This window comes from Balaenoptera ricei, chromosome 12 (assembly GCF_028023285.1).
Source record: "Balaenoptera ricei isolate mBalRic1 chromosome 12, mBalRic1.hap2, whole genome shotgun sequence".
Taxonomy (NCBI): domain Eukaryota; kingdom Metazoa; phylum Chordata; class Mammalia; order Artiodactyla; family Balaenopteridae; genus Balaenoptera; species Balaenoptera ricei.
The window spans coordinates 12,911,224-12,937,425 of NC_082650.1; the positions used below are offsets into that span (position 1 = coordinate 12,911,224).

A 26,202-nucleotide genomic window follows, 5' to 3' on the forward strand; every position below is an offset into this window, starting at 1 on the left:
GTCCTTAAGATGTGATTATTTATTTGTTAAAACTATCTTATGTCTTTCAGTTTTTAGATTTCTGTCTTTTGCTATAACTTCTTATTTTTCTTTTCTAAGAATTCTTAATTAAAATTTAGCATAGTTCCTTGGGAAATATATTGTGGATTTTATTTATACCCAAGACCAATCATATGGTAAATATTATATATATTATTATGTTATACAACCCACATAAAATCAGTGAGGTTCTTAAATGTTTCTACTCAAGGAGCATTTACTCATCTTAGTGGTGTATTTTCTTACTTTATCCAAGAGTACATGTGAGCTATCAAAATACATCAAGGGAACAAATGCATTATGCTGGTATACAACTTGGAGGCATTGCCTGAACAATTTAGGCTTTAATTACAAAGCACAGTTTAATATTAGTTACAGATAACAGATATTAAAAGTCTCTTCTTAAGTGAGCCCAACATGGAAAGTTTATCATCCATCCATCCATTCGTCCACCTACCCACCCACCTACATTTCCTTCCAACAGTGTTTATCGGCTAAAAATAATTTGGGCTAACTGTTGTAAACGTAGAATTAAAAGTAAATGAGAGACTACAATTCTTCTCTCTTAAGAACTTATAGACTGGTGGAGAGGAAAAGACCTATGTAAGTGACATGATCAAAGAAAAGTTGGTGAAAAAAATGGCTCTGAGATTGAGCAATACAGATGAATCCTGTAAATTCCAGGGGTAAGGAAAATATTTTGGGTCGAATGTGAGAGAGTTCTGCCAAGCAACTTTTATTCCTGGAAGATTCTTTCTCCTTTCTACCTAGGAAGGTGTGTTTTTTCTTTTCTTATCATTTTCCAAAGCTGCATGATTTCCTTGGTCAAAGAGGCCAGCCTTCTTTACTAAATAAACATAATTTTCACCAATCAAAAAACATTATTCCTGTGGGTTGCAGTGGATGTAGAAAGTCTTCATGGAGAAGATTCTCTTAAGATCAGCCTTGGAAGGCAGTTTTTTGTTTGTTTGTTTTAAGGATAGAGGGTAGTGTGTGGGCATTCCTGTCTGGGGACTAATGTGAACAAAGGAATGAAAATATACATGAGCTGTGCCAACCCATTGTTTTAGGCATTATATTGAATTCTCATCATAACCTGGCAAGATAGATTGTATTATTCCCATTTTTCAAGGGAGTTTAATGAAGCTCAGGGAATTTAAGTAACTTGCTCAAAGTTGCATAAGGAGTATATGGCAGGGCTGGGATTAAAAACAAGATCCACCAACACCGAAGCCAGGCTATTTCCTGGGCTGCATGGCTTCTCCATTTAGAGGTGAGCCAGGGCTGGTAAACGGGGTCTCAAATGCACAGGGCAGGAATGTGGATTTGATCCAGTAGGCAGTAGGGAGCCGCTGCAGATTCTTGAGTCTGAAGTCGAGCTCATGAAATTGGCATGTGAAAATACTAACCAAGCAATAATTAAGGGGATGTATTGGAGAATAAAGGAGTTTTCAGAGGGTCAGTTAAGAGATGGTGACAGAATGCAAGTATTGAGACATGAACTCCTAGAGTAGAGGGGAAACTGAAAATTTGGGACACACTACACAATACGAAAGGGCAAGGTATGTTGAGCACTTGATATAGGACACAAAATATTTGAAGCTAAAATGAGAATGACTCCAAGTTTTGGAGCCTGGGGAGACTGGGAAAATAATATGAAAATTGAGGAAGGACGAGTTTGTGGCTAAAAATGTGGAATTCCATTTAGATTCAATGTCATTGACTTTTCTGGTCTGTTTTAGCTTTGTACACTCTTTCTTTGTATAAAATTGCTAGAAACCCATGTTCTTTTTTTTTTTTTTTTTTTTTAAAGTTCCCCACGTGATTTTAACATGCAACCAGGGCTGAGAACTTCTACATTTTTTATTTTTTAGAAGTTTTATTTATTTATTTATATTTGGCTGTGTTGGGTCTTCGTTTCTGTGCGAGGGCTTTCTCTAGTTGCGGCGAGCGGGGGCCACTCTTCATCGCGGTGCGCGGGCCTCACTGTCGCGGCCTCTCTTGTAGCAGAGCACAGGCTCCAGACGTGCAGGCTCAGTAGTTGTGGCGCACGGGCTTAGTTGCTCCGTGGCATGTGGGATCCTCCCAGACCAGGGCTCGAACCCGTGTCCCCTGCATTGGCAGGCAGACTCCCAACCACTGCGCCACCAGGGAAGCCCCCCATGTTCTTTAGTAGTGAAGTAACCATTTATTGATGCCATTTGTGCTATTGCATCAGTGGTTCAAGGGAGCCCTGGGTCTCTTATAGAAAAGGTGAATCACCAACTCTTTATTTCATAAAAACTTTTGGTAAACTGGTGAGGTTTGTGGGTTACTATGTGGTTTAATACATATGCAGACTTTTCAGTTTTTTGAGAATCCAACCTGCCTGCCCTAATGTGATCGTCTTTCCCCCTCACCATCTGAATGATTCCATGTGTCTGCAGGTTCAAGTAACCAGGACTATATCAGGTGTTTTTAGTATTTAGCTGTATATGCAGGTCATGTGAATTTTGGAAGATCTTAGATTTGGAAGGGATTTTTCTTGGAATCGGTTTTATGAGAATCTCTATAGAAAAAACCTAATCAGTTTTTAGATTAAACTGAATATACCTCTGCAGAAAATGTTACTTGAAAGCCAGAATTTCTCTTTTCATGAGACAACTGTTCTAAAAGTTTCAGTAAATATAGAGCACCTTTTTTTTTCAGCATAAGAAAAATAAGAAGTGGGTTAATTCTCCCTTTGAAAGAGACATTTAAGTTTTCTTTACTTTCATTATTAATCACCTATCAGCATAGATTTTGGGGAAACTGTCTCAGCAAGTTTAGCATAGGTTGAAAACAAAATCTGGGACTTCCCTGGTGGTGCAGTGGTTAAGAATCCGCCTGCCAATACAGGGGACACGGGTTCGAGCCCTGCTCCGGGAAGATCCCACATGCCACAGAGCAGCTAAGCCCTTGAGCCACAACTACTGAAGCCCACGCGCCTAGAGCTCGTGCTCTGCAACAAGAGAAGCCACCGCAATGAGAAGCCCACGCACCGCAACGAAGAGTGGCCCCCGCTCGCCACAACTAGAGAAAGCCGGCGCACAACAACTAAGACCCAACGTAGCCAAAAAATAAATAAAATTAATAATTAAAAAAGTAGATTAAATAAAAAGAATCTGTAGGAATTTATAGTGCAATCAGAGCTTATTATATTCTTGTTTTCTTTTCCCCACTATAAAGGAAACACCTGAGGGCGTATTCTTTACCTCTCAGGTTTAAACTGTGTCCCTAGAGCCTAGAACCAGTAGGCACAGGGTAGGCACCAGTCATTTTTTGAGAAAATTACTTATTACATTACATAATTATCAATTAATTATATAAATCAATTAATCAAAGCATTTTGAACACCTAATATATTCTGAGAGTTCTACAAAATGAGATACTTTATGAATTATGGGCTTCTAATGCGTTTGATATCCATATTCATTGTTTCGGCTAACAACCAGCTTCTGTGTGTATCCCGAACAAAATTCCAATATTTAGAAAAGTTTCTTCAGTGAAGACAGTTCAAACCAATTAAATAAAACTGGTAAACTCTTTGCCAACCTGTGTTTCTAGAGTTTGTATGGGAAAGGAATATGAGAAAGTGAAATGATGACAGATCCACACAGGGCAAAAGATGTTTCAGCAGCTGTAAGTGAGCAGTTTACTTCAAGATGACCACATGGGTGAAAGGGGTAAACAGGACAGTTTAGGTACCACTTGAAAACCTGAACATAGGAATTATTGAGGACTTTTTGAGTTCTGTTACTTCCCTCATAGTTTCAGGCAAGTGAAAAGATCTTTAAAATGGATTTTTTTTTTTAATTGGAGTATAGTTGCTTTACACTGCCATGTCAGTTTCTGCTCTACAACAAAGTGAACCATCCATATGTATACATATCCCCCCTGTTTTGGATTTCCTTCCCATTTAGGTCATCACAGAGCACTGAGTACAGTTCCCTGTGCTATACAGTAGGTTTTCATTAGTTATATATTTTATACATAGGGGTGTATACATGTCAATCCCGATCTTCCAATTCATCCCACCTGCCCCCCCGCTTTCTCCCTTGGTATCCTTATGTTGTTCTCTATATCTGTGTCTCTATTTCTGCTTTGCAAATAAGATCATCTATACCATTTTTCTAGATTCCACGTTTATGCATTAATATATGATATTTGTTTTTCTCTTTCTGACTTACTTCACTCTGTATGACAGTCTCTAAGTCTATCCACATCTCTGCAGATGACACAATTTCGTTCCTTTTTAGGGCTGAGTAATATTCCATTGTATATATGTATCACATCTTCTTTATCCATTCCTCTGTTGATGGACATTTAGGTTGCTTCCATGCCCTGGGTATTGTAAATAGTGCTGCAATGAACATTGGGGTGCATGTATCTTTTTGAATTCTGGTTTTTTCTGGGTATATGCCCCAGAGTTGGATTGCGGGGTCACATGGTAGTTTTATTTTTAGTTTTTAAGGAACCTCCTTACTGTTCTCCATAGTGGCTGTATCTATTTACGTTCCCACCAACAGTGCAAGAGGGTTCCCTTTTCTCCACACCCTCCCCAGCATTTATCATTTGCAGATTTTTTGATGATGGCTATTCTGACCAGTGTGAGGTGATACCTCATTGTAGTATGTTTGGTTTTGGTTTAATTTATTTGTTGTTTATGATGCTATCACCATGTCCTAACATTTATTTTCCTTGGTAGGTTCCAGAATGTATTTCTAAAATAATGGTTCCCCACCCATATCTTTATGACCAGAGCAGTCAATAGCTGAGGCAGGCTGTTTTTTTTTGGTTTTTTTTGTTTTTTTAATAACTTCTTGTTGCTAAATTCACACAATGTGGGAACAACTGCTTATGTTGCCAATATTATTTTCCTTTCAATTCTTTCCAAACTTTGCAAAAGCAGTTGTGAAACACCAAGGCTGTGAAATGTTTCATTTGTTGTCTTGTTCTCATGAGGCCGTGGTATGCTCGGGCACTGCTGATTTGGAAGAGGACGCCAGGGTTAATGACGTAGGTTGGGCTGTATCAGAGGACAGTCTTCTTAGCTCACAGCAGTGACTGAAATGCCCAGTCAGGGGGATGCAGCATTATCTTCTCTCGTCTGGTAGGCAGGGCATAGTGCTTTTTCTGGTGTTTCCACAACCTTTCTCTCTTAAATTACTTTACCTTTTTTTTGGTAGGATCCAGCTTCTTCCTTCTTGAAAATTTAAATAATTTTTAAAATGCCTTAAAAAATTAAGAAAAAGCTTTAAAATATCAGACAGATATGGAGGCAGACAGAAAGAAATAAATGAATTAAGATCATTTATTTATTTAAATGAATTAGGATCCCACCACCTTGGTGCGATCACTGTAAACATTTTAATGTATCTGTTTCCAAACATTTTTCTATGTTTTCCAAAAATAAACTTATAACTTGATTTTCTCACTAGGCAATATATTACAAACATATTTTCATGTCAGTGTGCATATATATCCACAACATCATTTCTAATGGCTGTATTACATATGGATATATCATAGTTTATCAATCCATAGAATTTGAAATCAGAAATCCTGTTATTTTAAAATCATTTAAAATATCTAACAGAAAATAGAATATACAAGCACACGTATGCTAAATTGAATATAAAGCAGTATGTATTTATAGTTATGTATGTTTAATATATGTGTTCATATAATTACTAATATGTGTATAAATATATTGATAGGTGTGTGTGTGTATAACTCAGTTATTCTTTTAAGCAAGCAGGCAGGAAGGTGAGCTTCGCCAGCATGGGTATGAAGGACAAATGCCACCAGGATTCTAGTCCTGCCCTTTCGTACTAAGTTGTGTCATCCTAGGTCAGTGATGTAACTCTGTATGCATCCATTTTCTTACGAGTACACTTTGACCAAGAATGCTGTCCCTACATAATTCAGAGTGTTATTTGAGAAGATCAAATGCATCTTAAAGCGATAAAAAAAATCATATAAAGAAAGACAATTTTATATATGCTTTAGATGAGATGTGCTTACATAATATTGTGATTTTAGTATGCAGAAGAATTGTGCTAAGGATTTTCAGACACCAGAAGTGTGTGTTTGTTTTTGTTTTTGTGTTTTGTTTTCTTGGTGGCAATAGCTATCGTGTGCTGGAGATTCTAAAAATATGCTTACTGACCCTGTGTCAAGGGTGATTTTAAGCCATAAAACAGGAAAGTGAACTAGGAGGCCCTGGGGGATTCTTCAGCACAGTAGTTCCTAACCTGGAGGAAGAGTTTAGGTAATACGTGATTTAGTGATACGGGCTGTGTGCACATTTCCGGAGCAATAGAATGAGAAGTGCCCCATGGGATGAGCTGAACTTTTGGTTAGATTTGAGGATTTTCCTGAGAAATCATTATGTGAACATTTATCATCCCCCTGGAGCAAGCTTTTTAAGGACCAAGGGCCCAGCTTCTTCTACCGACAAGCTAGCTGATAAACTCGTCTGTCATTGTGCTGCTGTGTTTGGTTTCCCATAAAACATGTTTCAAGAACATTTGGAAAGGAAGCTATGCAGTGGAAATGAAATATATATATATATATATAAATATATATGAAGTATTTTTTTTAAAGGAGTCAGCATTTAAAACATGTTTGAAACAATGTCTTCAATAAGGACACAAGGAAATGACGTGCTATAGTCGAAGATGTCCCTGGGTTCAGAATCAGGACGACGGGTCCCACCGTGACGCTGCAGCCACTTAACAACTTAGGCCAATCCCCAACCCTCTCTGGGCTTTCTTCCTTATCTGTGAAATAGGGACGTGGATAGCTGGCTGTTCCCTGGGAAACAGGTGGTCTCACGAACAGCATATTAACCACTGATATTTTCCTATTTTGAATCTTAGGAAACTTACTGTGGCAAATACATTCTCATCCTTTACTGACAAATAATAATTTTCAGAGTAGTAGCTTAACATTTTTTAGAATTTATTTTTGAAAAATTGTGGTACACTGCACATAACGTGAAATTTCCCATCCTAACCATTTTTAAGGGTACAGTTCAGTGGCATTAAGTACATTCACATTATTGTGCAACCATCTCCAGAAGTCTTACCATCTTACAGAACGGAAATGCTGTATTCACTAAACAATAACTCCCCATTCCTTCTTTCCTCCATCCCTGGCAACTATCATTCTACTTTCTGTCTTTATGAGTTTGACTACTCTCGGTCCCCCATATAACTGGAATCATAAGGTATTTGTCCTTTTGTGACTGGCTTATTTCACTAAACGTAATGTCTTCAAGGTTTCTTGCATCATATTGTAGCATGTGTTAGAATTTCCTTCCTTTTTAAGGCTGAATAATATTCCATTGTATGTGTATACCATATTTTGTTTATCCATTCATATCCGTTGACAGCCACTTGGGTTGTATCCACATTTTGGATATTGTGAATAATGTTGACATGAATATGGGTGTACAAATGTCTTTTTGAGACCCTTCTTTCAATTCTTTTGGTTTTATATCCAGCAGTGGAATTGCTGGATCATATGATAATTCTATTTTTAATTCTTTGAGGAACTGCCATACTATTTTTTTATGGTGGCCATTTTACATTCCCACAACTGGTGCACAAGCGTTCCCTTTTCGCCACATCTTCACCAACACTTGTTATTTTCTGGTTTTTTGTTTGTTCTTGTTTTTGGATAGTAGCCATACTAGTTGGTGTGAGGTGGTGTCTCACTGTGGTTTTTTTTTTTTTTTTAAGATGAAGCATTTTTTTTTTTTTTTAAGAATGCAGTTTTAAATTTTATTTATTTATTTATTTATTTATTTCTGGCTGTGTTGGGTCTTCGTTTCTGTGCGAGGGCTTTCTCTAGTTGTGGCAAGTGAGGGCCACTCCTCATCGCGGTGCGCGGGCCTCTCACTATCACGGTCTCTCCTGTTGCGGAGCACAGGCTCCAGATGCGCAGGCTCAGTAGTTGTGGCTCATGGACCTAGTTGCTCTGCGGCATGTGGGATCTTCCCAGACCAGGGCTCGAACCCGCGTCCCCTGCATTGGCAGGCAGATTCTCAACCACTGCGCCACCAGGGAAGCCCTCTCACTGTGGTTTTGATTTGCATTTCCCTAATGATTAATCACCTTGAGCATCTTTTCATGTGCCTTTTGGGCATTTATATATCTTCTTTGGAAAACTATCTTTTCCCATTTGGGGTTGTTTTGTTGTGGCTCAGTAGTAACTTACTGGCACTCATGAAACTTATGAAAACAGTTTGAAGAGATTTGAAAGTTTCTGAAGTATTGGAAGATTTAATATGCATTGCGTGAAGGCACAATTATGTGCTATACTAACTGTGATTTTTAAAATTTATTTATTTTTTTATTTATGGCTATGTTTGGTCTTCGTTTCTGTGCGAGGGCTTTCTCTAGTTGTGGCAAGCAGGAGCCACTCTTCATCGCGGTGCGCGGGCCTCTCACTGTCGCGGCCTCTCTTGCTGCAGAGCACAGGCTCCAGACGCGCAGGCTCAGTAATTGTGGCTCACGGGCCCAGTTGCTCCGCGGCATGTGGGATCTTCCCAGACAAGGGCTCGAACCCACGTCCCCCGCATTGGCAGGCAGACTCTCAACCACTGCGCCACCAGGGAAGCCCCTAACTGTGATTTTGAAAGAACTAACCTTATTTTTTATTTCTCTTAAATTTCTAATATTGAAAGCAAATGCACCAGATTTCAAGTTTTCTTAAATGATGTTCCTTTATTTACTCTTCCCTCACTCCTGCTCAGGGATGGTAGATGAAATTTACTGGGAAGCAAGAGATACAATTTATTCTGTAATAGTGAAATTTAATCAAATGTCTTCCTATTCATTAAAAATTTTTCCTTTCTTTTTAGTGCTTTCTTTCTTTTTTTTTCTGACCATGTTGCTGAAGAGACCAACTCTTTGTAGGGGAAAGTGATAGCATCTCTAGGGTCTTAAGGCTTCTAAAAGACTGATGGGAGTTGAAGCTGCATGGGGCAGATCACGAATGGCCTCATGTACTAAGGCTTGTGCCCTGTGGTGAGGATATTATATTACAGAGAAAAACAACACAAGATTCTTTTGAGCTAAGATTTCCGTCTTAATTGTTTCTGAAATATTTCAGAAGATAATGACTATCTTTTATGTCAGACTACCAGAAAGTTCACTAGTAACTTAATTTCATTTAAAATATGATTTCATAGGGAGAGAATGGAAGAATGTAAGTAAGAATGGCTAGCTAGGGGAGCTGATTTATAAATCATACAGTAAGATGCCAGTCACTTCTTGGTCACCACTTAAATATGACCTAATATGATAATGAAGTAGTCCCATTCTTGAGTGATTTTTAAAAGGAAATAATGAAGAGGGATTATGGTGTCAAGCAGATGGGCTGTTTGTGAGCAGGGACCACGAGTAAGGACATTTTCAGTGAGAGGAATAGCATCTCGGTTTAGATTTCCCAGAAGCAGACCCTGAGAAGAGAATTTGGGTGCAAGTAATTTATTTGGGTAGCGATACCAGAAATACTTGGAAAGGGAATGAGGAAGTGAGAAAGGGTGGAAAGTTAGCTGATAAAGCTGTCTTGAGCAAGCAAATTATGACTGTGGGTAACTGAAACTTAATTCTGCTGGGGAACTCTGAGAGCCTGTGAAAAACATGCACTTCTGAGTTTTCCTCCCAAGGGACAGGGGCACTGGAATATTTATATACCAAGTCCCAACGGTCATTGGTTGAGGACTTGTCCTGGGGGCAATGCATCTCTGCACAGGTGGGGAATTGGAATCTGGCAGCCAGAGAAGTCCTCCCACAAAGAGATGCAAGGACTGGCGGTGAAGTCTGGCCAGTGTGCCCCAGGTGATCAGGACAAGGCCATGTGGCTGGGTCGCTACCAGCATCCGCTGCAAGCGGTCTGCTCCCTTCAGAGCCCTTTTCTCTCCCCCTTGCTGAGGCCTCAGCCTTTCAGAACCATCATGATTATCACCATCAACACCTTCAGTCCATTTTTATAATGAATGCCAGGAATCTGTGGGTTCTGTAGGAAATCAGGTCTTTCTGTTGATTAATCAAGAACACTTACCAAATGTTTTCTATGTAGAACATCTATTTGTAAGAGGAAAGACTTTCTGGGTGAAAATCTCATTATATTCATAATGTAATGCTAGATAAACCCCAATGCAATAACATTTTAATAAAAGCATACCCCAGATAATGTATGAAGGATACAGAGAGCTTGCTAACATTATTGTTCTCCAAAGAATTTAAAATATTTTTTACAGCAATTAATCTGACACAGAGGAAACGGGGAGAGCTTAGACACAGAAAGAGCTACTCAGAGAGCTCTGCTGACAGTGGACAGAGTGAAAAAGTTATTTTACTTCACCTTTGCCTTTTTGGGTCATTCCTTCTCTTATTTTCTTTCCATGCCTTTCCCCAATTCTTATCATTAATCATAAAATCTTAAATTATGTATTTCCCTGACAATTTTACAGTATTACATAGATTCATGTTAACTCTAGTTAGCCTGAAGACTCTGGTTAGATCCAGCATGTGGTGCTGGCCCGAGAAGTTAAGTTGCTTGGCCTAAAATGACACATTAAGTGGCTTGCTTCAAGATACTCTGATTCAAATCCAGGATTCTTCCTTCCATGCAATCCGTCAACTGCAGATTCTCTTCTATTTCAGCTCTTGTCTGAGACTGAAGAAATTTTTGTCTAGAATTATTTAACTGAGTTCTGGTCTGAGTTTTGTCACTTTAATGACATCACATAACTTTCCTATTGTATAATGCCAATCTAGTTTGATGTCTAGGTTAAAAACTGATCAATTTTATAAATTCTGGCACTTGAATATGATTAATTGTCCTCTAAAGGCTAATAGTACCTAGATGGCATATGCTTAGCACTCAATAAATGTTAAGGTTTTATTAGATAGTACTCAAGATTATTATAATTATTATATTTCTTAAAAGGGTTTCAAGCATTCTCACTACCAGGCCTGCTTCTGATATCTAAAAACAAAACAAAACAACACAAAACAAAAAATTATTTTTTCTTCTTCCCTTGCAGTGCTTGTCATAGCCCAGTGCTAATAAGCTCAGCTCTCTGCCTGAAGGCCCAGGTAATACTCGCAGAATGGAGATTGCCTTGGTATATAATCTTCCTAGTTCCTTTCCTGAAAGGAAGAGGGAGTTGAGTTCCTTATCAGAACAAAGCAGCATCACATAATCTGTCATCTGGAGAGAAGGAGGGAAGCTTTAGATTTCATGCAATTTTTTGAGGGGAAGAAAAACTACTAAAACTATCTAAAAATAGTAACAATGTCACTACTAAAAGTTCTTAGACTGTATTCCACTAAATATGTATAGTCAAAATTCTGTGCTCTATTATTATTTGTGTGGGGTTATGTCACCATGTTTGTGTTCAGTTAGGTTCATTGGTTTCTATTTGTTTTAAATTTTTGGAACTGCTTCTTTTTTGTTTGTTTGTTTTTAGTTTATTTATTTTTTTAATATAAATCATTTACTCAGTTCCAAAGTCAAAACTATTTACAAATTACAACCAGGTAAGCCTTGCTTTCATCCCGTTCCTCTACCCACTTTCCTCCCTCCTTTTATGTTTGTTTTAAAAATTTTTTTCTACTGTTTCTTTTTACAAATATAGGCAAGTATGTATATACTGAGGGGTATCCTAGCTCTCTTTTCTTACATAAAATTAGCATACTGTATCTATTGTACTGTACCCTACTTTTTCTCTTGCTTTGTCCTGGAGATTATATGTATATATGTCATTTTTCATAGTTATTCATTATATGTAGATGCCATAGTTTATTCAACTGTCCCCTGATGATAGACATTTGAATTCTTTACAATCTTTTGTTCTTGCAAATAATGTTGCAATACATATGCCATTTAACATATTTATATTTAGGACAGATCTCAGAAGTGGGATCTGTGGGTCAAAGGGTAAATGCATTTTTGCTCAGTTTCCTTCTACGGGCTTCCATTTTGCATTACCACTAACAGTGTAATGAGAATGACTGTTTCTCCACAGAGCTAGAACTTTAAAAATTGATTTCACCTTTTCTGTCACCTCAGTTTATTTTTACCTTGTATTTTAGAGGATATAATTCAAATTTCTTTATTGTCATGAGTCTGTGTACCAATAGAATTTACTTATTTATTACTTATTTATTTATTTTTCATTTTTATTTAACTACAGTTGATTTAAAATATTATATTAATTTCAGGTGTATGGTTTAGTAATTTGATATTTTTATAGATTCTATGCCATAGAAAGTTGTTATAAAATATTGGCTATATTCCCTGTGCTGTACAATATATCCCTGTAATTTATCTATTTTATACCAGGTAGTTTGTACTTCTTAATCCCCCTCACCCATTTTGCTCCTCCCCCCACCCCTCTTTCCACTGGCAACCACCAGTCTGTTCTCTGTATATGTGAGTCTGTTTCTGCCTTGTTTGTTCATTTGTTTGTTTGTTCATTTGTTTTATTTTTTAGGTTCCACATATAAGTGAAAACATACAGTATTTGTCTTTCCCTGTCTTACTTAACTCACTAAGCATAATACCCTCCAGGTCCATCCATGTTGTTGCAAATAGCAAAATTTAATTATTTTTTATGGCTGGGTAATATTCCATTGTATATATATGTATATACACAATATATACAATATTCCACTGGGTGTGTGTATATATATATATATACACACATGCATATATATATATACCACATCTTCTTTATCCATTCATCTGTTGATGGACAAGAAAACTGGGTAGCAATACCCATATCAGACAAAGGCGACTTTAAAACAAAATCTATAACAAAAGACAAAGAAGGACATTATGTATTGATAAACAGGTCAATCCAAGAAGAGGTTATAACATTTGTAAACATTTATGCACCTAATACAGGAGCACCTAAATATAGAAAGCAAACATTAACAGATATAAAGGGAGAAACTGACACTAATATAATAATGCAAGGGGACTTTAACAGCCCACTTATATCAATGGACAGATCATCCAGACAGAAAATCAATAAGAAAGCAGTGACCTTAAAAGACACATTAGATCAGGGAGACTTAATAGATATTCACAGAACATTCTTTCCAAAATCAGCAGAATACACATTCTTTTCAAATACATGTGAAACTTTGTCCAGGATAGATCACATGCTAAACCACAAAACAAATTTCAATAAATTTAAAAAGATTGAAATTATTTCAAATATTTTTTCTGACCACAATGGTATGAAACTAGAAATCAATTACAGGAATAAAACTGGAAAAACCACAAACACATGCAGACTAAACAACATGCTACTAAAGAAAACCCAATGGGTTAATGAAGAAATCAAAGAGAAAATCAGAAAATACCTTGAGACAAATAAAAATAGAAACACAAATTTTCAAGATATATGGGATGCAGCAAAAGAAGTTCTAAGAGATGTTTTTAGCAATGTAGGCCTACCTCAAAACGAAGAAAAATCTCAAATAAACAACCTAACTTTCCATCTAAAGGAATTGGGAAAAGAAGAACAAACAAAACCCAAAGTCATCAGAAGGAAGGAAATAATAAAGATTAGAGAGGAAACAGAGACTAAAAAAACAGTAGAAAAGATCATTGAAAGAAACTGAGTTGTATTTTTAAAAGATATTGATAAAATTGATAAACCTTTAGCCAGACTCATTAAGAAAAAAATAGAGAGTGGGCCCAAATAAACAAAATTAGAAATGAAAGAGGAGAAGTTATAACCAATGTCATAGAAATACAATCATAAGTGAATACCACAAACAGTTACATGCCAACAAATTGGACAATCTAGAAGAAATGATTAATTCCTAGAAACATACAATCTTCCAAGATTGAATTAGGAAGGAATAGAAAATCTGAATAGACCAATTCCTGGTATTGAAATTGAATCAGTAATCAAAAAACTCCCAACAGACAAAACTCCAGGACCAGATGGCTTCACAGGGGAATTCTGCCAAACATTTAAAAGAGAGTTAATCCTTCTCAAACTATTCCAAAAAATTGAAGAGGAGGGAATACTTCCTAACTCATTCTATAAGGCCAACATTTTGCCCTGATACCAAAACCAGACAAAGACACTGCAAAAAAAGAAAATTATAGGCCATTAGAATTTAGTGACAACTGTTCCAAAGTGACATGAGAATGAACAGCTCTGCTTAGAGTTTAGATTTTGCTCGTTTCCAACATAGCGGGGGTTTCAGGGCAGAACTGAGCAAACCACGGATTTATATGGAGAACTGGAGTTTTGCAAAGCTCCTAATTCTGATATTCATAGGGTAACTTCACTTAAATTTATTTAAAGTAATTCCAAAACTGTCAAATCCATATTCACACATAAATGCAAAAGCATATTACAAAGAAATCTATATTTTGTTTTTTAAACTAATTTTTTCCTTGAACTTAAGATTCTATTCACATAAACACCTATACTTTATTTAATAACAGAATTTTGGGGGAAATGGTACAATGAAAATTCATATAGATTCTAACGTGCCTCTTGATTTCAGAACTATTGAAATGTAAAAAATCAGGTTTCTCAGAATCAAGGAAATAGAGTTCCACTGAGAATAGAGAGATAATTATACTCTTTATTTTTCACCATGAAATACATAATAATTTCCTGTATTATACTTCATTTACTTCTGGTTTGGTCTTCTTTGACCTACTTATCCTCTGGAATATATATATGATTCTTATTTTTCTAGGTCTCCTCTCTACCTTTCTGACATATGTAGTTCCTTAAGAAGTGATTTTGTCTATTTTGCAAGGTTTGTAGTATGAAAAAGCCAAACTTTACTGATGGCAATGAACACTTATTTTGCATTTAAATATTAAAATTTGATGTCCTATCTTAATTAATTTTTAAAAATATGTCTGAGTGTGGCAAATTCTATGTAAAATATTTTGACTCTAAACTTCCTGTAGTCCAAAATTGAAGCAAATAAGAAATATTAACCTACTTTTGTGTCTAAAGTTTGAACAAATCATATTGAGTCATCAGCAGGATCATCAGAGACCTCATATTTTACCTTCATTTAAGTCTTACTGATAGCCAAACAGGAGGGATTTCATTCATTGTTTTTTACTCCCCAAACTTTTCCTGCATCTCATGTTTTTAAAAACAGCTTTATTGAAATATGTTTTACATATCATAAAATTACCCTATTCAAATTTACAATTCAGTAATTTTTGGTAAATTTACTGAGTGATGAGCCATCATAATACATCAGCTTTAAATCATTTTAATCATATCTATAAAATCCTTTATGCCGATTTACAGTGAATCTCCATTTCCACCCCCAACTCCAGGCAAGCACTATTCTATTTTCTGTCTCTATAGATTTGCCTTTTCTCTACATTTTATATAAAGGAATCATACAGTATTACATGATTTCTTGTGTCTGTCTTTTACTTAGCATTATGTTTTCAAGACTCTTCCATGTTTTAGCACGTGTCAATTGTTCACTAAACAATATTCCATTGTATGAATATACCACACTATTTACCAGTTGATGGATATTTAGATTGTTTCCCATTTTTGGCTATTATGAATAGTACTGCTATGAATGTTTGCATGCAAATCTTTACATGGGCATATGCTTTCATTTCTCTTGGGTAGATACCTAGGAATGGAATTGCTGGGTTGTATGGTAATTATATGTTTATATTTTTTAGCAACTGCCCAGTGTTTTTCCAAAGTGGCTTCTGCATCTCATTTTAGCACTTTCTTTATTGTCAGAGGAAAAAGACCATGTTTCTGTCATTCATTCATTCATTCACAAAACTCATTTCTTTATTTTGCATGTGTTGAACACGTACCTTGTCCCAAGAATTAATGATATAACCATAAACACAAAATTGTTTCCTTCAAAGTGCTCACCATCTGTTGGAGAACCAGAGGAATACCTAGATAACTAAATACAGTAAGAGAAGTATGGTAAGCAGAGTCCACCGCTGGGGTTGAGGTGCAAAGAAGAGGGCACAATTCCAGGCTTGGAGGAGCAGGGAAAAGTTTTGGAGAAGGTCACACCGAAGTTGATTTGTGGAGACATATCTGGGGAGTGAGGGAGGAAGGGCATTATAAGCCTAGCAGCAGAAGGCATCTGCCCTGCTTGCCGTCAGAACCCCTTTACCCAGATCACCTTTACTTTTCTTCATAGCAGTTATTGCCTACCGTGTGCTATGTAATTTATGTGTTCATTTGTTGAGCTATTGTCTCTTTTCTCCTTGAAAGTAGAGATCTCTGTCTGTTTTGTCCACTGATAAAGCCCAAATACCTGACACAGTATCTGACACGGTACCTGACACAAAGAAATGGTACTCAATAAATATTCATTGAAGAAATGAATGTATAACCACAAACAGTTTTGATAAACATGTGTGTTTAATGCTGCATAATACACCAACTACAGATGAAACTTCACTGAGTTGAACAAAATCAGAGTTGCTGCGTAAAGTGGATGGATGGGTACATGAGGAGGAACACCTTTAAGATTGTAGAACATCACATCACAAAGTGAGGAGCAGTGTCTTGTTTCAGAATTTAAGACTAGATTTGGTAAGACAAGTTTGCACAGCGACCAAAGGATGGTTTGATACTTCTGGTAAGAGAACAAGATTTTTATTACATTAGAATCCAGAGAAAAAATTGCAGGTACCAATGCAGAAATTTCAAGTAACTTTTCAGAAATTTAGGAATGATTGAAGAGGAAGGTTGCCATTTGAGAAAGTTATTTAATTAATACAATAAGGAACAAGGGATCTGAGGGGGTGGAGGAGGGAAAGGAGGAAGAAGAGGAGAAAACTGTCGTTTTCTTAGGATTTTCCCACTGTGATTGTCATTTTTGAGGCATTTTTTGTAAGTCAAATAAGCAAAGACAATTTTTGACACAGTTGGGATTTTGAATACAGCTTGAATGTCTTAGGTACAATGAAAAATGCCTTTGCTCATAAAGGAAACATTACTGGGGAAATACTAAAGCATCTTTTACTCATATTCATTTTGGCTCTTATTTGAAGGAATCTCAGCCATCTCCATTTTGCAGGAAATGAATCCACCCAAATGAAGACTTACAATTTATCTCTTACATATATCTGTATTTAGTTTTTTGTTGATTGACTTTTGTGTTGTTATCACTTAATATAGGCTTCTTGTACTGAAAACAAATTGTCTAGAGACTAATAATGCTATAAATTGGGTGTTAATTGTAATTCAGCTCAATGGAAGTATTTTTCTCTGTGTTATAATTTTTTTGTTTATTTTGGTTGAATAAGGGGTAGGGACCCTGGAGGAAATGAAATTGTATTATTAAGCAGGGCTTGATCATGAAGGACCTTTTATACTCTGCTAAGGCACTTAGATTTTATCTAAGAGCAATTGGGAACCATATAGGATTTTAATGAAAGAAGAAGTTCATGGAGTGAAGATTTGCTGTGATTGTGATTTGGACACTAAATCAGAGGAAAGGAAAGAACTAGAGAGAGGGATAATGGTTTAGAAGACTTTTGCAGTAATTCAGGTGAAAGTTAATGGTGGTCTGAAGGAGGTGGTGGATAAGGGATGCATTGAAGAGCTGTGGCAGATGCAGCAATGATACAAATTAGTGGTTATTTGCACAGATGCTGAGAAGGAGATTGAAGCATCAAAGATGTCTTCCATATTTCCTTTTTTGTTTTTGGACAACTGGATAGAAAGTTATATCATTCACTGAAGAGAAGAACACAGGAGAAAGAGGAGCAGGCATTTCATGGAGTAAAATGATGAGTTTGGTTTTGGATTTTCCACCCTTGGGGAGAGTCTTAGTTTGTGCTGTCACATAACAAGATACCATAGCCTGGGTGCCTCAAACAACAACTATTTGTTCCTCCCAGTTCTGGAAGCTGGGATGTCCAAGATCAAGTTCTGGCAGATTCCATGTCTGCTGAGGGGCTTCTTTCTGGTCGGCAGACAGCTGCTTTCTTGCCATATCCTTAGATAGAGGAGGAGCAGGGAGAAGAGGGGGAACCACTGGTCTCTTCCTCTTCTTATAAAGGCACTAATCCCATCATACGATTAGTAAGGGCTTCACCCTTATGACTTCATCTAAACCTAATTACCTCCCAAAGGCCCCACCTCCAAATACCATCACTTTAGGATTTAGGGCTTCAACATATGAATTTGGGGTGGGGGGGCACAGATATTGGGTCTGTGGAACACCCATTGAATAGGTACACTAGGCAGTTGTATCTTGGGACGGAAGCACCAGGATTGAAATGAGTTTGAAGTATAGGTTTTGGATATGTGTGTACAATGGTTATACATGCAGTCATGGGTGTGTGTATGATTCCCTGTGGAGAGTACTGGAATGAGAAGAGAGTAGGTCTGTGGTTAGAAATCTGGGAAATACTGACATTTAAGAAACAGATGGGGGGGAAGAAGACCCTATGAAAGAAAGCAAGGAGTAGTTAGAGGAGAAAGGGGGAAGCAGGAATGTGTTGTCGGAAGAGCAAGATAAGAGGCGTTTCAAGAGGGAGGGAGTGGGCTGTAGTGTCCGTTCCTAGAGTTCAATTAAATGAGGGCTAAAGAGGGTAGATGGGATTTAGCAACATGAAAATCACTGGGGTTCATGGTAACTACCGCTTCTGTGGAATAGTGGGCATAGAAATGAATGAGGGGAGGAAGTAGAAACAAATGGTGAATATAAATTGTTTTATTCTTTCTAAAATAATTACAGGAATTTACACTAAAATAACCTAGCCTAAAATAGGGTTTTTTTAATCGAGGTGAAATTCACATGAGATTATCCATTCTTTAATGAACAATTCAGTGGTATTTAGTATACTCACAGTATTGTATACACGATCTCTATCTAGTTCCAAGGCATTTTCATCAACCCAATGGAAAACCCATACCCTTTAAGCAGTTGCTCCCTATTCGCTACTCCCCCCCTCAGCCCCTGGCAACCACTAATCTGTGTTCTGTCTCTATAAATTTACCTATTCTGGAGGTTTCATGTAAATGAAACATGCAATATGTGATGTTTTGTGTCTAGCTTCTTTCCCTTTGCATAATGTTCTCGAGGTTCCTCCACATTAGAGTATGTATCAGTACTTCATTTGTTTTTATGGCTGAATAACACTCCATTGTATGGATAGACCACCATTTATTTATCTGTTCCTCTGTTGATGGGCACTTGGACTGTTTCCACCTTTTGACTATTGTGAATAATGCTGCTATGAACATGCATGTACATGTATTTATTTGAGTGCCTGTTTTCACTTCTTTTGAGTATATATCTAAGAGTGAAATTGCTGGAGCCTAACATAGTTTTTTAAAACTATACTTTTAGTGTGGGTGGGGGAGGGATGGATTGGGAGTTTGGGATTGGCAGATGCAAACTATTATCTATAGAATGGATAAACAACAAGATCCTACTGTATAGCACAGGGAACTATATTCAATATCCTGTGATAAACAATAATGGCAAAGCATGTGAAAAAGAGTGTATCAATATATATGTATAACTGAATCACTTTGCTGTATAGCAGAAATCAACACAACATTGTAAATCAACTATACTTCTTTAAAATAAATTTTAAACACTATACTTTTATATAATGCTAACTGAGAGTTCACAAGAAGCATTGTGCATTGTAGAAAAAGTTGACTTACCCAGTCTCTTTTCAAGTTCTTTACATTCTCTTTGAGATAGGATTGGTGAAACCACCATTCAGTAATTAAATAACACATCAAAAGAGAGATAAGTTGAGTGAAAAAAATATGTAAAATTTTTAAAGAAGGAAGTGCCCTTTCGAATTGAGTTTTGAGTTTTATAAGAAGAAAGCACTTCAGGTGAAGAGTTTGGATAAGTTGACTCATGTAAGAGAGAGAAGACAGGACAGGGCTAAGGTTGGAAGTTTCACAGTTTAATTTTTCTGAAGAAAGAGTGCAAGTTGCACCCTATTTGGTGATAAGGGAAAGAAACACAGATGAATAGCACCCATGGTGCTGATTTCATAGCTAGCTGACTCTAAAAATTAAGATTGTATTTTCAAAACCAATTTTTACTCATCTCCCAATAACTGACTCTTTTATGTTTAATCTTGTGGATTGTAATTCTCCATTCAGAGACACCAGTGTAGATGGAAGATTTGAGTTCTGTCTATGATAAGCAATCTAGCCTCCTATGGTTCAGTTCAATTTTATTCATAAAGTAAAGATTAAGAAATTTTTAGAGGTGGAGCAATGATTACATTTCCTATAAAATTCTTGGTGTTTTAAAGTGGCATTCATTCTACGTCCTTAAAAGTGTCATTTTCCTCTGCTGTCTTTCCTTTATAGAAAAAACTCCTGGGAATAGATTATGGAACTGAGATTTTCCAAGACATGGCTCTGTGATTTAACCCCCAAGGAACTTCCTAAAGACTTGGGAGAGGAAAAAAATGTTTGTTGAGTATCTGTTAAGTGTTTTATTTGTCTGAGCTCACCTAAGTCCTATAACAACCAGTAAGTGGTAGATCCATGATATGAACCTCAATTTACTAACTCCGAAGTCAGGCCTCTGCACACCATATAATAGCATGCTATTTAGGTTCCTTCTTATGTGCTTGTGGCTTGCGAGAGAAGTAGGATGAGACAGATGCTGAGGATAGCTGTGAGCTCAGCAGGAAGTGGAGCTCTGATAGGTGAGCTCTGATGTTTTCTAGGAAGACAAAAAGGGGTCGGGCAGGTCCTACTTGTGCCACACGTTGGCTGTCCCTAAACTGTGCCATGTTACTTCTCAGGGAAAGATTCTGGATGATTTATCAGAAGAATATTAATTCCTCTTAAAAATATGTATCTAGGATAAGTCCAATGCTGATTCAGAGGGGTATCTTTTGACACACCTCCATTTCACTTACTCTATCTCTATTCAACATATATGATCTCAATCAGTGAACTGCTAAGATGGACACTTTTATTCATATTTGTGTATGTATTTGTTTCAGGCAGAGAAAGCTGATGGATTTATCAACCTGCCTGATTTCACTGTAGAGAGAGCGTCTGAATGCAAGAAGAAGCAGTAAGTTCTCTATCATTTTCCACAGAATATGGAGCCAGGAAAACACCTCTTTATAATGTTCCTCAGGTGATAAGGTGATTTGGAAGTTAATGATGGTGACATTCAAATGTCTGAGAATTTTGACTTTATGGGTTGGAACCCCAAACAATAATAGAAGCTTTTAACCTCTTGTTTTCTGGAATTTCATTTTGTGGAGCCGATGGAATTTAAAACCCCACGGAGCCCTGGCAGGGCGTGCTGTTAATGATGGTGTCTGTGATCCAATGAAAAGCAAGCTGCCATCCAGGGCTGGCAGGGTCATGAGATGTCAAGGCTGTGTCCTTGTAAAGAGAATGACTACACAGGACTCACCAGAGCTGCAGATATGATACAAAACCAGTTTCTTTTCCTTAGTTCATGAAATTGTCAGTAGCATCTTTGAAGTTGAATTCTCTGAGATGTCTTAGACTTGGGGATTAGCCCCCTGATATAACTGAAGTCCAAAAGATTTGAGAGCTGACAGGAACCAAGAGTCAGCAGCCCATGACTCTAGACCAGCTACCCAGACTCCCAGTTAAGTGCTCTTCCCATGACAGGATCCAGCTGCATTTTGCATATGTGTCCTCTTCACCTTTTACTTATTCTTTATTCTGCTTTTGACATCTTTTCCTGTTTTATTAGAGTGGGGCAGTTCCCTATTGACCTGTGTTCCTAGTGGCAGCAATTGATTAGTTTTTTTTCAATGAATAAACTGGTGTTGGCTTTAAGCCTTTGCCATTCTGATATAGCTTCCTATCTTTAGTGATACACGAGGTTGTGGTTTTGACCACACTGGTCATTTACAAAAACTCTGGCCCATACAGCAGGACTTCCTGTCTAAATGGTAAAAGGGAAATACTTTGTTATCTTCAACGTGCTATACTTTTCTTTTAAACTAAAAATCTGCCTTATATTTTTCCTTTACTAGTAGAGAATAGCTTGGATAAAGTTTTTGATGTGTGTTCACAGTGTAGAAGTTTTATACTTGATTGTTTTTCTGTAAATACAATTATTGTATATCGTGATTGAATTTGAATGAATACTTTGCTTGAAGGAATTGATCTGAGCATTTTGAAGTGATACATCTATCACTTTATATTTTAATTTATTGTCTATTTATAGCAAAACAGCAAATGAAAATAGAAGAATATATCCATATGTTTTAAATAGAAACTATTGATCAGCCACCACTCAGTCCTGGTCTGGATGTCCTGACATGATGAATTACCCCTCTGCTCTCTAATAAAATAGAGATTAGACAATAGGTATTTAACGTAATTAAAAATTTTGTTTTTGTAAATTAACAAAGAAAGCAGATGAACTTACCATACTTATTTTTGACTGTTTTACTTTCGACTACATTGTTGACTACACTAACTTCTAATTTCTTATGTGTCTATGCTTTTCCCCCTTCAAGTGCTTTTAAGATCAGCCATCCAGAGATCAAGACCTTTTATTTTGCAGCTGAGAATGTGCAGGAAATGAACCTGTAAGTAGAGAAAAATCACTAAATCCTATCTTTATGGGAATAGATTACTTTGGTCAGGTGTCCGAATTTTAAGCACATGTGCATATCAATTATTTTTTTATTTCTGCTGCTTTAAGGATTAATCTCCTGAGCAGTTATAAAGCCTTCTTGCTTTCTTTTCTAGTATTTAGAAGCATTTTGGAGAACTACACAGATCAAAATGGCTATTTTAGGAAGAAGTGATAAGGTTCCTCTGAGGGAACCACTAAGTTGAGAAAGGAATAGAAGACATTATAAGAAAATGTTAATATGAGAATCAGCATCCCAGGGAGAAAGGCTTGAAAGAATTGTGTAACCCATCTCACAGCTTTCAGAATTCTACATGAAAAATATCTCTGCAGCATTTCACATGTGCTGTGTGATTATCATGATGATTCATGGTTATCATCTCTCCATGTTCTATCCCCAAATTTTGCAAAACATCTTTGTTTAGAGTACCTCTAATATAAATATATATCCCTAACTCCATTTCCTGTTTGCTCAGTTTAAGTAAGTGGAATATACTGATAGAGTATTACTTGCCTTGCGACATCCCCTGCTGGTTTAGATTACAGTGTGATCGCAGTGGCTGTTATTTGGACGAGGCTCTATATATTTAAGGTGCTTGAAGCATCAGAGGGCATTCTATTTAAGTTCGAGTCTCAGAATTCAGTGTTTCTTATTACTTTCACTTAATTAATTAAAAATATACATATGGAATAACTGTCATGCGCTTCCCTGCAGCAGATCCTAGGCACTAGACATGAAGAATAGAGACATAATCCCTCCATTCACAGAGCTCATCGTTTAATCTATTTTAATCTATTTATATTTTTATATTTAATAATATATTTATATCTATTTAATTAATCAGTTTATCTTTTAATAGATCTTTATTGGAGTATAATTGCTTCACAATATTGTGTTAGTTTCTGTTGCACAAGATAGAAAATCAACCATATGCATACATGTGTCCCCATATCCCCTCCCTCTTGAGCCTCCCTCCCATCCTCCTTATCCCACCCCTCATATTAATTTATTTAGACGTAATGATTTTCTTATCTATCTGCTCTCTGTAATTTCTCTTTGGCCTCTTGCTTTAGAAATGTAAAGGAAAAAACAGCTGCTTTTTACTAAACATGTATGAGCAAGAGTACACACACACACACGCACACGCATACGCACACGCGCACACACACACACACAGAATGCCTTACACCATATCCCCAGGGAAGCCTTTTCTCCCTAGAAGCATTCTCATCTGTTCCCTGCGTTTATCTCGCCACCACAAACCTTTAGATGAGGGCGGAATTGCTCTTTACCAGAGAAAGTTAGGGAACCCTGCGTTAGAAATAACAAAGCAAGGTATTGACAACGGCGTCTTCCAAACAAGTCTTTAATTTACTTGGACAAGGAAAGAAGTTGTTTCTATCCTCTTTTTGACTTTTAGCTTCCCCCCCCCCCCCACCCCACCACGCCCCGGCTTTCTCAAGCATCTGAGAAAAATAAGAGCAGCTACACAAAAGGAGGAGATAAAAACTTCACAGTCAAAGCTCTTTATTTCTCTTTTTATTTGCGTTGGTAACGCTAAATCCTATTGACTAGCAAGGTCTAGGTGCGTGGAAAGCTTAATGTCTTGCCCAGCGGTCCTTGGAATCATATAGTAGCGAGTGTCAGAGCGGAGCCGAGCCATCCATCAATCAATGCCAAGTGGTCCTTTCTAAGCTTTAATGGTGATGAAACAGAGCTGCCAGTCAGCAACCTCTCCCCACCCCCACAGGCTCCCGTGGTGCCTGGCTTCTCCCGAACAGCTTCTTGTATCTCCAGCTTTCTTCCGGTCCACATCCTTCCCATTCATCTTGCGACTGGTTCTTTCAAAGTCGTTCTGTTCTCTCCGACAAGGGCAGAGTAAGACTGAGTTTACCAGAAAAACAATGACTGCGAAGGGTTTTGTTACCGAGAGAATTTCTCTACCTACACGGTGAAACACATTTTAAGCCAGTAAAAGTGTGAGACCCTTACAAGATTATCTGAGTCGGTTCTATTTCAGGCAGATGTGCTTTCTAAATCACACATCAGAGTTATTTAGCTCCCTTCCCACCCACTCCTCCAGTTTTTGTTTACATTTCTGGCCCATTTATCTTCACTTTTCAACATACTCCCTTTGCAGAGCTCTATCTAATGGCAAGTACAGTTGCATGAGTATTAGCTACACACTCTGCCTATTTGACTGTGAAACCAAAGCCTTTTATAGTTATGAAAGCCAAGATCTCATGGCCTATCTATGCTGTGAAGATCTGTTAATTTTACTTGAAATTATTTTAGTATTTGTTTATCTTTCCAGCTTACGAACAAGACGTAAAATTGAAATTTGAATGTGAGGTGTCATGACCCCATATATTTGAATCTCTCAGTGACCTTTATACTCAAAAATTGTCCATCTGGCTACTCATAAATAAATGGCCCATTTTGTCTGTGCCTGAATGTATCACAATTAGTGTATCATAATTTTTCATTTATAATGTCGTTAATAAGCTTTATTATTCTGAAGGTGGTTTTTCTAATAGCCAACAATGCAGAATCCCTTCGGGCCTGCAAGTTAACTTCTTCCTTCTCCTACAAGAGTAGGCAGAGGGGGTTTAAAGCTTTGTTCTGCAGTAGCCCCTGAAGAGCTTCCTTTCTTACTGATGAGGTCTGTTTAAGCCAGGACGGAGTGCATCTGGGTATTTCTTAGTGAGATGCAGAGGTGCTAGGGAAGGAGGGAGTGATATTTGGAGAGATGGATCCTGTTTCAGAATTTCGCCTCCTTGGGAAACTGCCTTTTTGGGTGGTGACGTTTCTCTCAGTGATGATGAAGGAAAAGGTAGTTAAGTTTAATAGAAGCACTGTGTGTTCTGCAGGGACCCTCAATTCACAAGTATAAGGGTGAGTAATTAAAGGTAATGAAAGAGTTGGTTTCTAAACAAAGACTGGTGGTAGCTGCCTTTCTCAGACGGTGTTTGTGGGAAAAATGGCGTTTTGTACATCAGTTTCTTAACACTTGTGCTTCTTCAACACACACATTCACATCCAGTTAACATACAACAAACCCCCGGAAAACATCTGTCATCTTCTTTTATGTAAATATGTCTTTTTGTGCATCCATCTATTTAGACACAAATAGAAAGTTTTCTACTGTCTGGATGTTTTTTAAAAAAAGTGCTTAGCAAAGGAGGTACTCCAACCCCTTGGGTTCTAGAAAGAGAACAAGCAAGATTCTGAACAATCACGAGTTTTTCCCAGCAAGTAACTGATGGTGGCAATGAAAGGTATATGAGTTTTGGGTAAGGGCTGAGAGGAATCCGCTTTACTGTTCAATACTCTTCTGCTATATCTGGAAAGGAACTTAGAAACGTCTTTTCTTATTTCAGGCATTCTCAATTCATCTATTATTTTGTCTTGTTATGTGAAAAAAAGAAGTTTGTCTGTTTCACTTTGAGATGATTTTTTTTGCGGGCAGGGTCAGCTTATACAATTATGAAATCAGGA

At 37.2% G+C, this 26,202-nt stretch overlaps 2 protein-coding genes across 3 annotated transcripts in view; one reads left to right on the forward strand and one right to left on the reverse strand.

Annotated features, from left to right (window-relative positions):
• IPCEF1 (interaction protein for cytohesin exchange factors 1) overlaps nt 1–26,202 on the forward strand; it is a 208,364-nt gene that overhangs the window by 136,184 nt on the left and 45,978 nt on the right. For both annotated transcript variants that reach the window (XM_059940965.1, XM_059940964.1), the window contains exons 7-8: nt 21,076–21,149; nt 22,585–22,656. In XM_059940965.1, coding sequence (XP_059796948.1) covers nt 21,076–21,149; nt 22,585–22,656 — 146 coding nt within the window. The remainder of the gene's footprint in view (nt 1–21,075; nt 21,150–22,584; nt 22,657–26,202) is intronic.
• The window catches only part of OPRM1 (opioid receptor mu 1), a 172,550-nt gene that overhangs the window by 10,917 nt on the left and 135,431 nt on the right, over nt 1–26,202 (reverse strand). The window lies entirely within an intron of this gene.